At 38.3% G+C, this 19,442-nt stretch overlaps 1 protein-coding gene across 2 annotated transcripts; it reads right to left on the reverse strand.

The window, feature by feature from the left end:
- Window positions 1-306: 306 nt before the first annotated feature.
- Window positions 307-19,261, reverse strand: LOC141362453 (AP-4 complex subunit epsilon-1-like). Of its 2 annotated transcripts, XM_073864543.1 has the most exons (22): window positions 19,138-19,261; window positions 18,905-19,059; window positions 18,512-18,583; window positions 18,311-18,434; window positions 15,829-15,902; window positions 15,623-15,744; window positions 15,381-15,540; window positions 15,128-15,294; window positions 12,901-12,974; window positions 12,705-12,827; window positions 12,506-12,615; window positions 12,287-12,428; window positions 10,117-10,227; window positions 9,913-10,031; window positions 9,517-9,813; window positions 8,431-8,542; window positions 8,170-8,293; window positions 3,601-3,847; window positions 2,919-3,488; window positions 2,329-2,516; window positions 2,006-2,166; window positions 307-667 (listed from the first exon to the last, which is right to left on the reverse strand). In XM_073864543.1, exons 2-22 carry the CDS (start codon window positions 19,031-19,033, stop codon window positions 507-509), a joined length of 3,387 nt encoding a protein of 1,128 aa, XP_073720644.1. In that variant the 5' UTR covers window positions 19,034-19,059; window positions 19,138-19,261; the 3' UTR covers window positions 307-506. The 2 variants fall into 2 exon arrangements, with proteins under 2 accessions (XP_073720644.1, XP_073720645.1); XM_073864544.1 differs by lacking the exons at window positions 18,512-18,583; window positions 18,905-19,059; window positions 19,138-19,261 and having other exon boundaries at window positions 18,315-18,434.
- Window positions 19,262-19,442: the final 181 nt, after the last annotated feature.

Consider the following 19,442-nt stretch of genomic DNA (forward strand, 5'->3'; position numbering starts at 1 on the left):
TGAAAATATATGTCAATGCAAAGTGTTCTTAAACAAGGCAGCTCAAACATGCATTTTAATATGGAATAAGCACTGTCCAGGAAACCACCCCATAAGGTCATAATTATGACTTTATACCCAGAATTTCAACTTTTAAAGTCATAATTTAGACTTTTTATCTCATAATTATTACTTTTAAAGTTTTCTCATAATTATGATTTACCAGAGCATAATTTTTTTCTTTTCGTATGTGGCGGAAATGGGCTTCCATACCATCCAATCCAACCTTGGACATCGGTGATTAGAACAGAAAACAACAGGCTGAAATTTTTAAAATCAATAAATACTTTTTACTATATGGAAGAGTGGCACAATGCAGCTCAATTATAAAAAAATATATTATTAGAATGATTGGGCAGAGTTTCACTGCATGATCAATCACAGCCAAGACCTCTAAAAACATTCACATTTGGGAAAGAAGGTTTAAGATCCTGGAGGTCATGTGTATTTCAGTCAGGTGTGTAACTTTAATGTTCTGCTAGTGATTTCTGGCAGTGATAGAGGATGCAGTCAGGTAGAGCAGGCAGAGGAGATCGCAGCCACACGGCCAGAGCTGCACCATTGACTCTGCAGTGCAGCAGACAGGGGGCGCCACTGAGCAGACGACAGGCTACAATTCCCTCAGACCCTGAAAGTATAATATAATAATAATAATATATGAGCAACTTCACTTATTTGAACATGAAATATTCATTGTAAAACTGATTGGATGAGCCATTATGCACGCCACAATAAATCACTAATCGCTGCAAACTTTTCCCGGGCACTGCACTCCCTCCATACCCCGTGACCGGAAGTAAAGAGAGATCGTTTCGAGGCGGGAAGGACATTCGCATTTTTTATTAAAGATTATGTGGACAGATGAATTAAAAAAAAAATCAGCTCACAAATAGCCTAAGTCATTTGTAAAAAAATATAACATATTAAAAAACATTTAAGTTTTTAATTTCTATTTCATTGTGACTTTATACAGCGTAGTTACTTCAGCATACTATGGTACTGCACATCTGGGTGATTCTCACGAAACCATTGAAAAACCACGGCACAAATGATTTTAGCTTTAAAATGTGTAATATAGTAACAATAAAAAGCATCAGAATTAACACAATACTGTGTTCTACCTTGCAAAATGTGTGATTTCAACATAAGAATTTATAATTGTAAATTTTATCTCATTTTCTGCTGAAATTCTCATTACCGCAATGTGTCCGGCTGTGTTTGAACATGCGTTATGTTGTAATTTAATCAAATTAACACAAAAATATTAAGAAAAAAAATAAATGGATGTTTTGCTAGACTACTTCAGATGACAGAAAAAATATTTACTGAATATTCATGTATAATAATAATGAAGAAAAATTAGGAAAATGATGTGTCCATGCCTGATGTTCTCATCCTCCGCAACACTTTTTGAGAACAGTTTAAGCACACATACAGAATTTTAATAAAGTTTGATTTTGAGTGACCAAGCACATGGACCAGTTACTTCAAGATGGCTACCAGGTAAGATCATTTTTTACAGTTAATTTGAAATATTGTCTTGTCAGAATGCGTACACGACATTTTGTTATTATTACCGCAACAGATGCTTATTAAATGTTAATTTAATTAATAGAAGCATAATACTTTGATTTTTTAATGCATGTGTAGAATCTCCAAATTATGTTCTTTCAGGTTTGTCATGTCATTTTGAAAATATGTCAGTGTTGATGTTTTCTGACTGTTGCGGTAATGAGATTTTTTAGGACAAATTTTTTAAAGTATGTTACAAAAAGTGTTAAATGATAAGTAAAAGTTTTTAAATTAATGTTCCCATTTACTCCAGACTTTGTTTTTCAATGTCTGGTGGGAAAAAAAGTAAATTTAAGCAATTTTTACATTTTCATGCTTGACATTTTTAAAACCAAGTTTTCGTGAGAATCACCCATCTACACCTGTAAATGACATCAGCATCTATTCGGCTTACCGATGATGTCAACAACATGAAGCTGTAGTGTGTCTGTGATAGCGTTTAAGGTCAATCTGAGTGGGTCATCAGCATCTGTCAGCAGTTTCAGATTTTGCTTGACGTCATGAGACAACGACAGCCACAGTTTGCCATATTCCTCTGTGGTTACAACCAACGGTCTGCATGTGTGACATTGAGAAATAATTAATTCAAGTCATTTTTATACATAATTCTGTGAAAATATAATCTATAAATATATCTTTAATATTAACTGTGTAAGGCCATGTCAAAGACTGAACTCAATGTGATCGTAATGATTAAATGTAAAATGTTTGGTGTACCTGATAAAGTCGACTGTGGACAGGGTCCCGGAGAACAGGAGTGTGTTTGTGTGTCCTTGTGTTTGGTACGAGACGTTGCCGGTAAAGGACACATTTGTTTGAGGGTCGTTCATCACCAAAGCGTAATGACACACAGACACGCTACCGCCTTCCAGAAAGGCCATTACGTTTCCTCTTAAACTTGCCGTCTATGAGAAGAGTTAACACACACATTTTATTGGTGCAATACCATTTAATTGTCATACATTAAAGCAACACTATGTAGTTTTTTACCTTTAAATAATGTCTCTAAAATTATTTCAGTGATAGAACAACTTTTAACTGGACAAATTGTACTGTTGCTGCAACCTGAGCAGCCTCCTAGCTGCTACAAGCACTCTCTGAAAGTGGCGGTGGAGGGTAGAGCACACAGCCCCGCCCCTCCCCCTGCCTGCAGAAGAGTGTCTGATACCAGGCACTGTTGCGCTTTTCAACCACATGGGGGAGCTGTAAGTCATTTTTATATGGAAACTACATAGTGTTGCTTTAACATTGCCACCTATTCGATAGATATAAGAGTTACTATAAACATGAGACACAGGTTTACACACCTCTAACTCCTCACAGTTCAGTTGTACAGCAACATTTGCGATTGTAGTATCCGTGCAGTTGGAAATAAAGATGACAAGCAGCAAAGATTCATCTCTGAACACCCGACAGGAGGAGAGAGACAGGCTGGGGTCAGAGGTCAGGCTGATGACATCAGATCGAGGTAGCCCCTTTACGTCACCAGGTAAGAGTTTGGTTAAATCTGTGGGAAATTTGTTCTGGGTCGTGTTGGGTCGCACTATAACCATATCACTGCCCAATATCTGAGACGTATTTACGGATCTGTTTGTTGCAACATCAGCATCTTTGTTTTGGTTCAGGCCATTGGCTTGGTTGTGATGATGATGATGCTTTGTGACATCACTGTCGGATTTGTGGGTGCGGTTGAAATGGGACATAGTCGTGGCTGGCTCCTCCTCCAGCAGGTTCCCGTAAAGAAAGCTGTCGGCCGTGCTGCGCAAGGAGTGGGAGGAGTCAGAAGACCGCTCGCTGGTGCCCGACGATGATGATGATGAGGCATGTGGCCGCGGTTTTCTTTTAAAGCGAGAAGGCGGGGCTTCGGATTTTCCCAGCTGAGTGGAAAACAACAACATATCAGCTTAGAAAATTAAGTATGCCGTTTTTAGATCAGGATTTCAATGTGGTTAAAATGTGTTTTGGAAAATAATAAAATTGTTTTTTTACCAAAGACGTGGAGCTTTGGTCTCCCAAACCTACAAACAAAGAGGAAGCCAGCTGCTGTTTGCCCTGGTTTTGCTGTGAAGGTTCAGGCTGTGGCTCTGATCTCTCTGCTGCCCCCTGTTGTTTGGAGGACTGAACTGCAGTAGCAGGTTCTTCCACCTGTGCTGTCTCACCAGTTGTATCTTTTTGTGAAAGATAACCCTCCTTTCCCCAAACTCTCTTCACCCCCTCGAGAATCAGTGTGCTGGAACTAAAACAAGCCAGACCATTCAAATACAAAAAACTAGGGCTGTCAAAAGATTAATTGCGATTAATTGCATACAAAATAAACGTTTGTTTTTGCATAATATATGTGTGTGCACTGTGTGTAATTATTTTGAATATATAAATACACACACATGTATGTATGCATTTAAGGACCTTTAACATGTATTATGCGAAAACAAACTTTTATTTTGTATGCGATTAATCGCGATTAATCTTTTGACAGCCCTACAAAAAAACTCATAGAGGCAACCCAGTACAAGATAATGAAACTCTTCTGATACACTGTATAATGTTAACTAGAAAGTACCCTTACTGTACAAAATACTGCTTAAAATAAAAAAGTCTGGAAAACTTTATTTTTTATTAATTGGATAGTTTCAACTCTATCTGATTGGATAACTGACTTTAACCCCTTAAATGCATGGATGTTCACCAATCATTAGTACATATTTGGGTCTTTAGCGACCTGGAATGTATATCTAAAAGCAATCTCTTAACTTCCTTATTAGTGCAAAACTATCTTAATACTTCATTAACAATTGATAAAAATGCATTTTAAGAGTCTGCACTAATGACATTCTGGTCTCTAAAGTCAGCGTCATGTCCAGGTTATTGTTATTAAAGGAATATTCTACTTATAAAATACTATTAAAAAAATCGTATTATTTACTCACCACCATGTCATTCAAGATGTTTATGTCTTTCTTTGTTGTCGAAAAGAAATACATTTTTTTGAGAAAAAACATTTCTTTATGTTTTATGACTTTATTAGACCTTAACAGTTTACAGTTTCAATGTAGTTTCAAATGATTCTAAACGATCACAACTGAGGCATAAGGGGGTCTTATCTATTCAATTCAAGTCAATTTTATTTTTATAACGCTTTTCACAATTGTTTAATGGTTTCAAAGCAGTTTACATTAATAGATGCAGGAAAAAACACAGAAAAATCGTAAAACTTTAACGATTTAAACGTTAAAATTGAACTTATGTAAGAGGGTGCTAAGTTATGTCAATTTTAGCAGACTCCCCAGGGGTTGAAAAAAAACCTAGGAGAAACCCCTGTGGAAGAAAAGTCCTAGGAGAGGAAAAAACCTTGGGAGAGAGCCAGACATAGCTGATTCTATAGAGAATATATTATATAATAGGTACAATTTTTAACAGTTTTATCTAGCAAAACGATAGTCATTTTCACAAAAAAAAGTACTTTTAAACCACAACTTTTCATCTTGCACTAGCCGTGTGATGCACCAGCACGACCTCACGTATTATGTAGTTACATCGAAAAGGTAACGCATGAGTCATGACGTATACAAAACTACCGCTTCAGTGTTTACAAGCGTGGAGAAAGAAGACCGTTACGACGTTGTTGTATGTGGAATGATAACAATACATTTTTGTCCGTTTATTTTTTAAATGGTCCGCAAATGTGCGTTTCACATATGTAACGCATCACCTTTCGACGTGATTACATAATATGTAAGGTTTTGCTGGCGTTTCACACGGCTAGTGCAAGGCAAGAAGTTGTGGTTTAAAAGTACTTCTTTATTTGCCGAAAATGACGCTAGATAACACCCTTATGCCTTGGTTGTGATCGTTTAGAGTCCTTTGAAGCTGCATTGAAGATGCAAACGGTTAAGGTCCACTAACGTCCACTATATGGAGAAAAATCCTGGAATGTTTTCCTCAAAAAACGTAATTTCTTTTCGGCTGCAGAAGATATAAACATCTTGGATGACAGGGGGTGATCAAATTTTTTAAACCGTAGTTAGTGTGTAATGTTGCTATAATAGCATAAATAATACCTTTAAAATGATGAAGCTCAAAGTTCACTGCCAGGCGAAATATTTTCTTTAACAGAATTTGCCTTTCAAAGCCTACAGCGAACGGACGGTTTGGATTACAGCCCTCTACTTCCTGCTTTTTAATGACGTCAGTAGAACAGTTTTTTGACTAAACTCCGCCCACATGAATATTTCAGTCGCAGCTAAGCTAACGGCAAGCTAAGCTGCTGTCGAATCACAACATACTAAACAAACTACACAATCAGAACTCGTTACGTATTTCTGAAGGAGGGACTTCATAGAACAAGGAAGACATCAACCCGTTTTTAGGACAGTGAAATCAGCGCTATAAAAATTGCGTGAAAAATACCGCTTTTTTACACGTAATACATAAACACATGTTATATTGCGCACTGTAAATACAATCAAAGCTTCAAAAACACAGAAAGAACGGGACCTTAAAAGTGGAGTAATCCTTTAAAGGTGCCGTGTGTAAATTTTTGCGGCATCCAGTGGTGAGGTTTCGAATTGCAAGCAACGGCTCAGTCCACTGCTCACCCCTCGCTTTTGAAACACATAGAAGAAGCTACGGTAAAAACATGTAATAGACGGAGACAACTTAGTAAAAAAAGTTTTCAGTTACAGTTGTGTTCAAAATTATTCAACCCCAACTGAAATTGATTGTTTTGGCTGGTTTGACATTGATTTTGATCATTCAGTCATCCTGCTTACAATTACATCAAAGAGGCATGTGTAGGTCAGACAAATATAACATAACATTTATAATGAAATAACCACAAATGTCTTTTCTGTGCTCACATCATTTTCAGTTTTATTCAACCCCCAAGTGACATTCAATCTTAGTACTTAGTACAACATCCTTTTACAGTTAAAACAGCTTTTAAACGTGAAGCATAGCTTGACACAAGTGTCTTGCAGCGATCTACGGGTATCTTCGCCCATTCATCATGGGCAAAAGCCTCCAGTTCAGTCACATTCTTAGGCTTGCGCACTGCAACTGCTTTCTTTAAGTCCCACCAGAGGTTCTCAATCGGATTTAAGTCTGGTGACTGCGATGGCCACTTCAAAATGTTCCAGCCTTTTTTCTGCAACCATGCTCTAGTGGATTTGGAGGTATGCTTGGGATCATTGTCCTGTTGAAAGGTCCAACGTCTCCCAAGCCTCAGGTTTGTGACGGACTGCAACACGTTGTCATCCAATATCTCCTGGTACTGAAGAGAATTCATGGTACCTTGCACACGCTGAAGTTTCCCTGTACCTGCAGAAGCAAAACAGCCCCAAAGCATGATTGACCCCCCACCATGCTTCACAGTAGGCAAGGTGTTCTTTTCTTCATAGGCCTTGTTTTTCCTCCTCCAAACATAGCGTTGATCCATGGGCCCAAACAGTTCTAATTTTCCACAGAACACTATCCCAAAACTTCTGTGGTTTGTCCACATGACTTTTGGCATACTGCAGTCGACTCTTCTTATTCTTTGGAGACAGCAAGGGGGTGCGCCTGGGAGTTCTGGCATGGAGGCCTTCAGTACGCAGGGTGCGCCGTATTGTCTGAGCAGAAACTTCAGTACCCACATCTGACAAATCTTTTCTCAGTTCCTCAGCAGTCACACGGGGACTTTTTTCCACTCTACGCTTCAGATAGCGCACAGCAGTCGCAGTTAGCATCTTTTTTCTGCCACGACCAGGAAGCGTTTCAACAGTGCCCTTTGCCTTGAATTTGCAAATGATGCTTCCTATGGTGTCTCTTGGTATGTTTAACATCTTTGCAATCTTCTTATAGCCATTGCCCTTCCTGTGAAGATTAATCACCTCTTCTCTTGTCTTCCTGGACCATTCTTTTGACTTCACCATGTTTGTAACCACACCAGTAAATGTTTAGAAGGAGTTGAGTAGCACAGTCATTTTAAAGCTGCCTAATTGGTGCTTATTAGGCTTTATTGCTGTTCCCTGACATCCACAGGTGTTTTCAATACCTGATTGAAAACACTTCAATGAACCTCTGTTCTTCAGAGTGGTAGTTCTTTAAGGGGTTGAATAATTGTGTCAATGAAGAATTCACAAAAGAAACATTTACTACTATATTACAAAACCAATTGATGTCATTTTAGTTGCATATGGTTCTTTAAGAAGTCATTGTAGGATTTCATTCTGAATACAATTACAAATGTACACTAAATTCCCTAAAACCCTTAACAGCATTGGGGGTTGAATAATTTTGAACACAACTGTAAGTGCTTCTGTAGAAACATGACGGCACAAAATGGCGACTTCCACGTAAGGGGACCCTCTGTGTATGTAGATAAAAACGTCTCATTCTAAGGTAATAAAAACATAACGGTTCATTATGAAAGGTCTTTATACACCCCTGATAGTATAGTTTTGTATATTATTTTGTATTTCTGTCAAGAGGTCCTTCTAAACATTACACACTGCACCTTTAATGGCTATTGTACCTTTAAAATCTTTAAACAGGCAATAAACCTACATGTGTGATACCCACCCTGCCTTTTGCTCAGCGCTGTTGCCCGACAGTCCTGAACTGAGTGTGGGAGACTGTCTGTCCGTGATGCTACATGATGATAAACTCACAGGAAGATTAAAGCCGTACGGCTCCAGATTCAAAGCTGACCGGAAAACAACACACAGAAACACAATCAGCTCAAATATTCAGTCAAGACTTGATCCTGTAGACTAAAGGTTACACAACACTACTACAGTATAGTGTACTACATGTGTATTGAAGAAAGTTTTAGTGATGTACCTCTCTCCTCACAAAGCTCCTCTTGTCTCTGATGAGGGGGTTTGTATGGTGCAGCACCTGCAGCCAAAGCCTCGGACACAAAGCCATCCAAAAACGACAGAGAGGAGTCCACCTGTTCCATAAGATGCAAAAAATTGGACAAAACAAAGCATATTATTATATTTAAAGGGATAGTTCGGCCAAAAACGATATTAAACCCATGATTTACTCACCCCCAAGCTGTCCGAGTTGCATATGTCCATCGTTTTTCAGACAAACACATTTTCGGATATTTTAGAAAATATTTTAGATATTTCTGTTCATTAAATGTAATGTTGCGGGGTCCAGCAATAGTCCACGACCTTCAAGTCCAAAAAAGTGCGTCCATCCTTCACAAATTAAATCCAAACGGCTCCAGGATGATAAACAAAGGTCTTCTGTGGGTAATCCGTGCGGTGTTGTTGTAGAAATATCCATATTTAAAATGTTATTAACTTTATAAACTAGCTTCCGGTAGCGCCGCCATTTTGGAGTGATGCGCATTCAGGATGAGAGCTTACGCAGCGTACAGAGTTTCTCTGCTGCTGCTCTGTGCCCCCGCCCTCCGAATTTGTCATACGTCACTAAGAAAAGTGCGTACACTACGCTAATCCTCTCTCCTGAGTCTAAGATGGCGGCGCTACCGGAAGCTAGTTTATAAAGTTAATAACATTTTAAATATGGATATTTCTACAACAACACCGCACGGATTACCCACAGAAGACCTTTGTTTATCATCCTGGAGCCGTTTGGATTTAATTTGTGAAGGATGGACGCACTTTTTTGGACTTGAAGGTCGTGGACTATGGCTGGACCCCGTAACATTACATTTAATGAACAGAAATATCTAAAATATTTTCTAAAATATCCGAAAATGTGTTTGTCTGAAAAACGATGGACATATGCAACTCGGACAGCTTGGGGGTGAGTAAATCATGGGTTTAATATCGTTTTTGGCCGAACTATCCCTTTAAATCAAAGACATTTTGGAGGTCCAAGTTGCTTTTTTAATAATAACCCTAATAATAACAACTTATATGACATTATCTGAACAAATGTTTGTGTTACCTCTACGCTGTCCCAAGGTGCCCCACGAGGAAGAACCCACCCATGGAGTTCAGAGTCCTGGCTGAGGTGACATAGCTCCTGGGCCTGCTGGCGAAGCACTGTGTCCTGAGAAGATGAAAGACTTTCAGCCAGGTCCAGAATCAAGTCCGTCTGGTCTTTAGAGAGCTTGGTCAGAGCGGACAGAACCCAGACGCGCGTCTCACAGGTGACGCTTTTCTGATCCAGCAGTTTCATCAAAAGATGGACGACCTCACGCTGATCCAAAGACTCCTGGAGGTGAGAATATTCCCCGAGAACCTGAGCGTGCAAACAGACCGATATCACCAACAGCATTTATTTATTTCACCTCCGCTGTGAGGTTTCTATGTTTGTAAAAGTGCAGAATGTGCTACACACCCAGCTCATGACCTGCAGAAAGTTTTGTGGCAGGTGAGAAGAGTTTTCCTTTAGGACGGACAGATAGGAGTCGACCGCATATAGCCGTAACTGCTCATCTTCCTCTTTACAGTCTGATCCTGACACAAACACAGCAAAAAAGTCAATGCACTCATAAGTTACAGCACATGGTTTCATTATCACTTGCGTGTTTTTGCCGTTTACCCTCTGCCATCAGTCGTAGGAAGTTATTCATGATGTCCTTTTGCGAAAGATCTCCTCCGATAGAAAAAACATCATTCATCGTCTGTATGAACCACGAGTTATCTGGTGCGAATGTACGAGGCAATTATAGGAAAATAAGACTTTTATAATCAAAATATGCAGTTAAAGGTGCAATGTGCGACTTCCAGAAGGATCTCTTGACATTATCAGTGGTGTATAAAGATCTTACATTATGAAGTGTATTGTTTTTATTACCTTAGAATGAGCTACATACACTGTGGAAATCGCTATTTTGCACCATTATGTTTCTACAATAGCCATAAACGGACAAACTGCTCTATAAAGCACATTTTGTCGCTACGTTTTCTCAGATGATAACGTTTTTGCCCCTGCTACCGTAGCTTCTCTATGCGTTTCGAAAGGGAGGGGTGAGATGTGGGCTGAGCCTTGGTTGTCACAGCCTTACTGTGCGTTCACACCAGACGCATATGAAGCGAATAAATCACGCTATTCACACGTAGTTGGACACTTACACATTTTGAGTTAAAGGTGGGGTGCATGATCTCTAAAAGCCAATGTTGATATTTAAAATCACCTAAACAAACACGCCCCTACCCCAATAGAATCTGGACCTTCTTTTGATAGACCCGCCCCACACGTACGCAACCCAGGCAATGGTGTCGGTTAGTAGACACGCCCCTTACTGCTGATTGGATATATATATATATATATGAAGAGTTTGGTTCCAAAACATGATAAACGGCATTTTTGAAAAAGTAGTGGTATTTTTACCGGGGTATTTTATCACCGCTTACAATGCGTTTCAACCAATCAGAATGAAGAACCAGAACAGCTGTTTTATAAAGCATTTTTAATTACTTACCAGATTGTCCGACCTCCTCACTCTCTTCCAAGAAGGATCCTTTTCATTCCTGTTTCTATAAAAGTATGAAGATGTGTTGTACAGCTCTGAGTGTCCACATACAGCGACGTTGATTTTGTCCTCCATTGTTGTCTCTTATTTCTGCCTCAGCTCACTATGTCGTCATCACGTTATCACTAGAGCAAGCTACTGATTGGTGAACACGGCGCGAATATCCGGCAAAGTTCAAAACGCCCAAAACACTCAATTTGCGCGAATCGCATCATTTGCGATGCCTCATTCCCACAAATAGCACAGCAGGGTACCTCACTACTTCGTCATCACGTTATTACTAGAGCAAGCTCCTGATTGGTTAACACGGCGCGAATACCCGGCAAAGTTCAAAACGCCCAAAACACTCAATTTGCGCAAAGCGCATCATTTATGATGCCTCATTCACACAAATTGCACCTCAGGATACCTCACTACTTCGTCATCACGTTATTACTAGAGCAAACTCCTGATTGGTTAAAACGGTGCGAATATCCAGCAAAGTTCAAAACGCTTGAATCGCTCAATTTGCGCAAATTGCATCATTTACGATGCCTCACTCCTGCAAATTGTGTCGCATGTCTAATGCGTCTTTGCATTGACTCAAAATATAAATCACTCGCGCTTAACGTTTCAATGACGTCTGGTGTAAACAAACCAAACCAAATATATGCCGCTAAAAGTCCCAAATTGCACCTTTAAACAGATCTGATGGGATATTGGTGACTATGCCTGACAGTCATTTGTCAGACACTACAAAGAGGATGGGATTTAATGTGGAGATGCACACATGCTGGATTAAAACACATATTTCCCACTAGAGTTGCATAACGATTAATCGCGATTAATCTATAGCAGAATAAAAGTTTTTGTTTACATCATATATGTGTGTGTGAATTGTGTATGACAACTTTGTACAGATAAATGCACACACATGCATGTATATATATAAGAAATGTTTACATGTGTAAATAAATTTGTATATTTATGTATAATTTATATTATATATATATATAAATATAGATATTTTATATATAAATATATATTTTTTTATTAAAATTATACATGCACGTGTGCATATTTATATATACATAATTATTATACACAGTTAACACACACATATGATGTAAACAAAAACTTTTATTTCGCTATAGATTAATCACGATTAATCGTTATGCATCCCCATTTCCCACATCTCTGTATGACTGACACACAGGCCAACGTTACGCCAAAGTTTATTCACAAATTTTTAAGGATATTTTTCAGCTAGCTCTGCAACTTTCCCAACCAGATGGATGATGGTGTGGTCATCATTACAGACACGCAGGAAGTCAAGCATCTTCTCAACGATCACCGTCACATTCTGAGCGTTTGTGATCCTGAACAGCAGCTCCAGGGTCTGAGAGGGACAGAAGAACGATAAAGAAAGGCACGAGCTGTGTTTGTATACTTGCATGGATTATGTTTTGGCCCTACCTCTCTTTTAATAGTGTAATCTGAGTGATCCAGACACTCTATAATGGTCATCTGGTGTTGGAGGGCCAGTTTGGCATCGTGCTGGACGACATACGTCAAAGCTTTTAAACCTGCAAAACATGCAAATCGACTGCCTTTATGAGTATTATAACTGAATAATTCTTACCACAGTTGCTACAACCAGAAGCAGTGGTTTTACCCAGATATTTAAGGTTGATCTTTGGAGAAAGGACAAAATTTCCAATGCACCGGGCAGCTTTTTCTAACAGGTCTGCTTTGGGGCATATGGTGTAGGTGGTCTTCACACACTCGTACAGAATCGCTAAAATAAAAACATTGCGTGTTAAAATTCATTGAACATTCAGGTCAATAGAAAAATCCAAATACAGACTCACCGTAAGTGATGTTGTGGTTCATTTCGGCTCTGCGTAGAGACTCGTCTAAAACGTCATACATCAGATCACTGGTGCTGAAGATAAAAAAAAAGTAAGCACCATTTAAAGGACAAGTTCACCCAAAACGAAAATTTGCCCATATTATACTCATCCTCAAGCCATGCTAGGTGCATATGACTTTCCTCTTTTAGCCAAACACAGTCTAAATTATATTCAATAACATCCCGGCTCTTTTAAGTTTTATAATGGCACTGGATAGTGCCCCATTTCAAAAAATAATCCACACAGTTATTAAACATCTTCAGAGGCGAAGCAATGGGTTTTAGTTAACTTCAAATTCAAGGACATTTCAAGAACTTTCCAGGTCCAATACCCTCAAATTCAAGGACTAAATGTGGGGACACATTTCAAGTGAGAGCATAGTAACATCGTGTTACCTTTAAAGATACATTGTTACAGTTCCCTTTCAAGGGAACTCGCGCTGCGTCACTGCGGTGACACTTTGGGGACGCCTCCAAGGGTAGGTGCGTCTGAATGTGTTTATCAAATTCAACCAATGGTGAGGCTTAACGACAAAGACAGGGTGACGCGGGAGCCAGGAAGTAAATCCTTATCTAAAATATTGCCAAAGATGCCGTTACAGGGACGCAAGAAGTATGGCAAGGGAGACGCAGCGTCTCGTTCCCTTCTCAGGGAACAACAGTTACATACGTAACCCGAGATGTTTTCATGTGTCAAACACAACTATGCAAAAAAGCATTTTGGTATGAATCAACATTCGCATATGGGTGATTCTCACGAAAACTTGGTTTTAAACATGTCAAGCATGAAAATGTAAAAATTGCTTAAATTTACTTTTTTCCCACCAGACATTGAAAAACAAAGTCTGGAGTAAATGGGAACATTAATTTAAAAACTTTTACTTATCATTTAACACTTTTTGTAACATAATTTAAAAAATTAGTCCTAAAAAATCTCATTACCGCAACAGTCAGAAAACATCAACACTGACATATTTTCAAAATGACATGACAAACCTGAAAGAACATAATTTGGAGATTCTGCACATGCATTTAAAATCAAAGTATTATGCTTCTATTAATTAAATTAACATTTAATAAGCATCTGTTGCGGTAATGATAATCAAAATGTCGTGTAAGCATTCTGACAAGACAATATTTCAAATTAACTGTAAAAAAATGATCTTACCTGGTAGCCATCTTGAAGTAACTGGTCCATGTGCTTGGTCACTTAAAATCAAACTTTATTAAAATTCTGTATGTGTGCTTAAACTGTTCTCAAAAAGTGTTGCGGAGGATGAGAACATCATGAGAATTTTTCTTCATTATTATTATTATACATGAATATTCAGTAAATATTTTTTCTGTCATCTAAAGTAGTCTAGCAAAACATCCATTTATTTTTTTTTCTTAATATTTTTGTGTTAATTTGATTAAATTACAACATAACGCATGTTCAAACACAGCCGGACACATTGCGGTAATGAGAATTTCAGCAGAAAATGAGATAAAATTTCCAATTATAAATTCTTATGTTGAAATCACACATTGTGCAAGGTAGAACACAGTATTGTGTTAATTCTGATGCTTTTTAATGTTACTATATTACACATTTTAAAGCTAAAATCATTAGTGCCGTGGTGTTTCAATGGTTTCGTGAGAATCACCCATATATAGAAGATATAAGCATTTAAAGTGACCAGTTTAGCACGTGTGCTTAAAAAGTCTAGAATTTTTAATGATATTATCCGACACTACACAGGGAATAATATGGATTTTTTTTCCAGAAAACTTCTTGCATAAAATAGATTCAAGCACTTGCAATGACCTGTATCTACGTATGTATATTTTCAAAAACTTTCCAGGGACTTGAATTTTTTCCACAGAATCATAACCTTTCAAGGATTTCAAGGACCCGTGGGAATCCTGATTTTTGTTTCAAACATTTAATAACTGTATGGATTTGTTTTTGCACTTTTGGCGCAATCCAATGCCCTTATAAAGCTGAAAAGACCCATAATATTATTTAATGTAACTTCAACTGGGTTTAGCTGATATAAGGCTTGAAGGTGAGTGAAATATGGAAAAAAATTCCCAAAATGTTGAACAGAATAAATCACTTAAACAAGTAAAAAGAATTGCAAAAGTCAATCACTTTACTTGTGAGACTTGGTGGATTTATAAAGTTCGAATCTGTCCATCAGTACCTCTGGTCGTCTCTCCCAAGCAGTGATAAGATTCTTAGCAGCTGGATCTGTAGCCAAGGTGCAGGAACATTATGATAGTTAAAATCCATCGGGAGCTTCCCCCCCACAACCTGCTTCAGGATGGTCACAAAACTGACCGTCAGGTCCTTATAGCCGTCTGGATTCTCCTGATCACACAAATAGGCACATAAAAGCCAATCAGATCATGTTTGATGTACATAATAAACCACATTACCAATGCAACACCACTTACCCTGATTAGCTGTTGGTAAATGTGTAAAGATGATGTCATGACCCCGGGGTCTTTGTCACACAGCGCCTTCCGGAACTGGCCGTGAATGTGTTGAACTTGATTCGGAGCAATAAGGTAGAACTTATACAACGCCAAGACAGCTTTCCTCCGAATGATTTCCCTTAAACATGAAGTTATTTATTTGGCATTTGGATATCTTCAAGTATTGTAAAGTATTAATGGAATGAATGTGGCTGGTTTACTTTGAATGCGACAGCTTCTCCTCCACTAAAGGAAGCACAGCAGGTATCATGTCTTTTGGCAACACCTGAGCTACGACAGTCAACGCCATGCACACTTCAATGAGGTTCGTGCTCTGAAGATCCTATAATATATAAGGAAAAATAATTAAACTAACATGTTAATATTAGATCAAAATGTTTAGGGTGTAATATATAAACAAACACACCTTTAATACTGTGTTTACAAGCAGCAGCAATAATTCATGGCCCTCACTAAGGAAGAGAGAAACTGCAAGGTAACCTGTAAGTCATAAAATAAATATAGGATATGAAATACACATAAAAATCAATGTAGGATATAATCATATACATTCAAAAATCAGTTTTTTATCAAACCCCTGTTAAACACTAATAAACCCCATTCACACAGCACTTTGGTCCCAGAAAATGTCCATAAAATTGGCAGAGAGGCTTCTGTGAGAACACAAACGCGTCCCGTAAATGATCTGGGATCGCTCCCGTTAAGACGACCTAGTAACACTGCCTAACATTCACAGAAAGCATTCTGTGTGAACAAGAGGAAACAATGCCGTAAGGGGCATGCCGTAGTGAGGATGCGCGTGTCATCGCCCCTGTTTGAAGGTTTTTATGATTGATTTTCATTTATATATTGAGTCTCTCCAATGTATTGATAACAAAAATGAAGAGATACATTTTTATACGCCAAAAAATTGAAGTTAATTTAAATTTGAACTGATTTATGCTGTCTCTCCTTTTATTTAGTTTTTAAAAAATACATTATTTGTCTATATTTAATTTTTAAATTTATTTTAATAAAATTTCTTTGTGTAATGTAAATCTATGGAGCCCCTAAGGGGACATGGAGCAAAAATTAAATAATGTTCGCTTTCACGTGCGCGCGCGGAAGTTTCGCTTTCACGTGCGCGCGCGGAAGTTTCGCTTTCACGTGCGCGCGCGGAAGTTTCGCTTTCACGTGCGCGCGCGGAAGTTTCGCTTTCACGTGCGCGCGCGGAAGTTTCGCTTTCACGTGCGCGCGCGGAAGTTTCGCTTTCACGTGCGCGCGCGGAAGTTTCGCTTTCACGTGCGCGCGCGAAAGTTTCATGTGCGCACGCAAACTAAACTTTAGATTTTTTTTACTCCAATGTCACCTTAGGGCAGTGCTTCTCAAATAGTGGGGCGGGACCCCCAGGGGGGGCTCGAAGCGACACCAGGGGGGGGGCGCGCGAGACCCCAGGGAAAATACTTTTTCAGGAAGTGATTTTTTTTTGCACCGTCACTTAAAGACATTACACCCCAAACACGCTGATAAGCCGCTTGAGTTTTTTATTATTATTTATTGATTATATTTAATTTAATTTTTCAGTATCAAATGGTCAAAAAATATACTGTAAATAAGGATAGATTTTTTTTTTCAGGCAAATTGATGCATTTTAAGTCTTTACTGTTACAGACTAAAAAACAATGTTAATAAAGTTATTCTTTGTTGTAAGTTGATTGATTTTTCTTTTTTTGTGTTTTCTTTAATGTTAATAAGGATACAAAGTTTTGCAGATGTGTAATTTTATAGACAAATTATACTATTTACAGTCGCGGCAGAGAGTTGGGGGGGCGCGAAATGTTTACTTCTTCCTAGGGGGGGCGTGACAGAAAATAATTGAGAAGCACTGCCTTTGGGGCTCGAAATAAATACAATTTCTTAAATATGTTATCTTTTTGGATGTCTTGTTAAAAATATATGTTGTATGTTATGTTCAATATCTAATAAAAAAAATATGGTGCCATACAAAACCAAGGGAAAAAAATGCACGTGTAATCGCAACAAGAAGTTATTGTTCAGCTCTTTGACACAAGGATTTAAATCCCAGATCAACATTCACGACGAGAAATGTCCGCAAACTGGATTGTAGCAGAGATTAGGGAGCTCCTTACAATCAGAGATCATTCACCAGCATGACAGAACAGCGCATCACGCGCTCCTTATGATACTGTCATAAACAAAAATGCATGCTTGTGGTTTCGTGAGAGAGAAATTACGGATAATTAGCAAACTTCAGACGCTGTGGAAAAAAACTTCCAAGTTCAGGACTTTAAATACGTCATGTGTCTTTACGGGATCTTTATGGCATGTGTGTGAATGCACGCACAGATTCCGGAAAATCATTGGCAGTGTGAATGAACCAAAAATCCCAGACAAATCCCAAAAGCATTTTCTGTGTATTTTACTTAATTTTTGTGGGTTCTAGTGACAAAAAACAGTGTTTTTATGTTTTGCCTTACATTTTGATTCCTATAAAAGTCTTAGACAAAATTTTAATGTAAAATTGTTTTCATATGGACAATCGTAGATAATCTGAATAGACAATCCGAGTAAATGGTAATTTCTTATTATTATTATTAACTCTGTACACACTAGCTGCGTCTCATTTCGAAGGCTGCGTCTTTCAAAGGTCACATTTATCGGGTCATACGTCATCAAGGTTCTCGAATTTTAGAAAAACACTATAAAATAAACATGAATTCTTTATGAGACATAATCACTGTAGTTTTATTCTTACTTTGAAATATAACGCCAGCTTCTCTGAAATAAAAACCTTGATGACGTTTGTGGCTGGCAAATGCGACCTTTGGAGGATTCAGCCTTTGAAATGAGACGCAGCTGTTATCGTTGAGGAGCAGAGGTGATCGTACCCACTCTCTTCTCCATGACGCCACCCTGTTGGGCCAGTTTGATGGCATGAATGTAGGTGAATGAGGCGTCGTAACCCAGCATCTCACAATACATGGCTCTCACCATGATCTCCCGCATCTGGTTCTGTAAACACATCACACAAACTGAGGTCAACACGCAGCTCCTGAGAGACATCTAGTACTGATATCTCCATTACTCACCATACTGGTGTTGGGTGATGCCACCTGCTCCTTAATGGCAGACAGCTCCTGTTTAATAAGGTTCTCCTCTTCCTGTCAACACATATCAAGGATAAAATAAATACAGCTTTATAAAAAATGCATTTTATTATACATCCATCAAAAAAATGGAAAACCGATAAGTATAAAATAAAAATATAATAATAAAATGAAAATTATATATGTGTGTACATATTGGGTACCTGACCTATCACCTAGCATTATTAGCTTTATCATTATTTAAGCTTTCTTCAAAATGTATTTTATATTAAAAACGATGTCATTTCAGGAATGTATATTGACTGATCTTGTTTTATTCATAGATTATATTACACATAAATATTACATATCATACATTTACACATTTGAACTTACATGTTTAGATGTCAGTTCAGTGATGCTCTTGACAAGTTGTTTTAATCCGTTGGTGATTTTTGCGGCTCCGGTTTGAGCGTCAAATAAAGCCGGCAGAGCTGTGAGAGTTTTCTTCACAACATCACTCATGACAGATGATCAGACAGATGAGTAAACTACAGTAAAAGATAAACACTACACTACACTACAAACACAGAATGAAAACACAGACCATCATGACTAGCCTGACTCACCGCATACAGGAAGAGCCGTGCGCTTCTGCTTTTCAAAATAAAAGTCTCTACCGCGAGTTTTATTTACACTAGTTGTTTTAAACCTGTATAATTTGTTTTTGTTCTGCTGAATATAAAGGAACATATTTTGAGCAATGTTTGTTACCAAACAGTTTCGGGGCATAGTATTTTAACCTACTATGGATATGCAAGTCAATAGGTGTGTTCGACTTCGCAGGAACCGACAAATGGATGACATCAAAGCACCGCGAGAGCGATTCAAGAAATCATGCAAAGGAGTCTGCTTTCAAACAGCTCTCGCGAGA

The sequence above is a fragment of the Misgurnus anguillicaudatus genome, unplaced genomic scaffold (genome assembly GCF_027580225.2).
Source record: "Misgurnus anguillicaudatus unplaced genomic scaffold, ASM2758022v2 HiC_scaffold_27, whole genome shotgun sequence".
NCBI lineage: Eukaryota > Metazoa > Chordata > Actinopteri > Cypriniformes > Cobitidae > Misgurnus > Misgurnus anguillicaudatus.

Excerpts from the sequence above, each read along its gene's own strand:
- LOC141362453 (XM_073864543.1), bottom strand. The coding sequence starts at position 19,033 with ATGAGTGATGTTGTGAAGAAAACTCTCACAGCTCTGCCGGCTTTATTT. Across the intron at positions 9,814-9,912 it reads TTCTGCAGGTCATGAGCTGG|GTTCTCGGGGAATATTCTCA; the intron begins GTGTGTAGCACA and ends TTGCACGCTCAG. Across the intron at positions 3,489-3,600 it reads ACCAAAGCTCCACGTCTTTG|CTGGGAAAATCCGAAGCCCC; the intron begins GTAAAAAAACAA and ends TTTTCCACTCAG.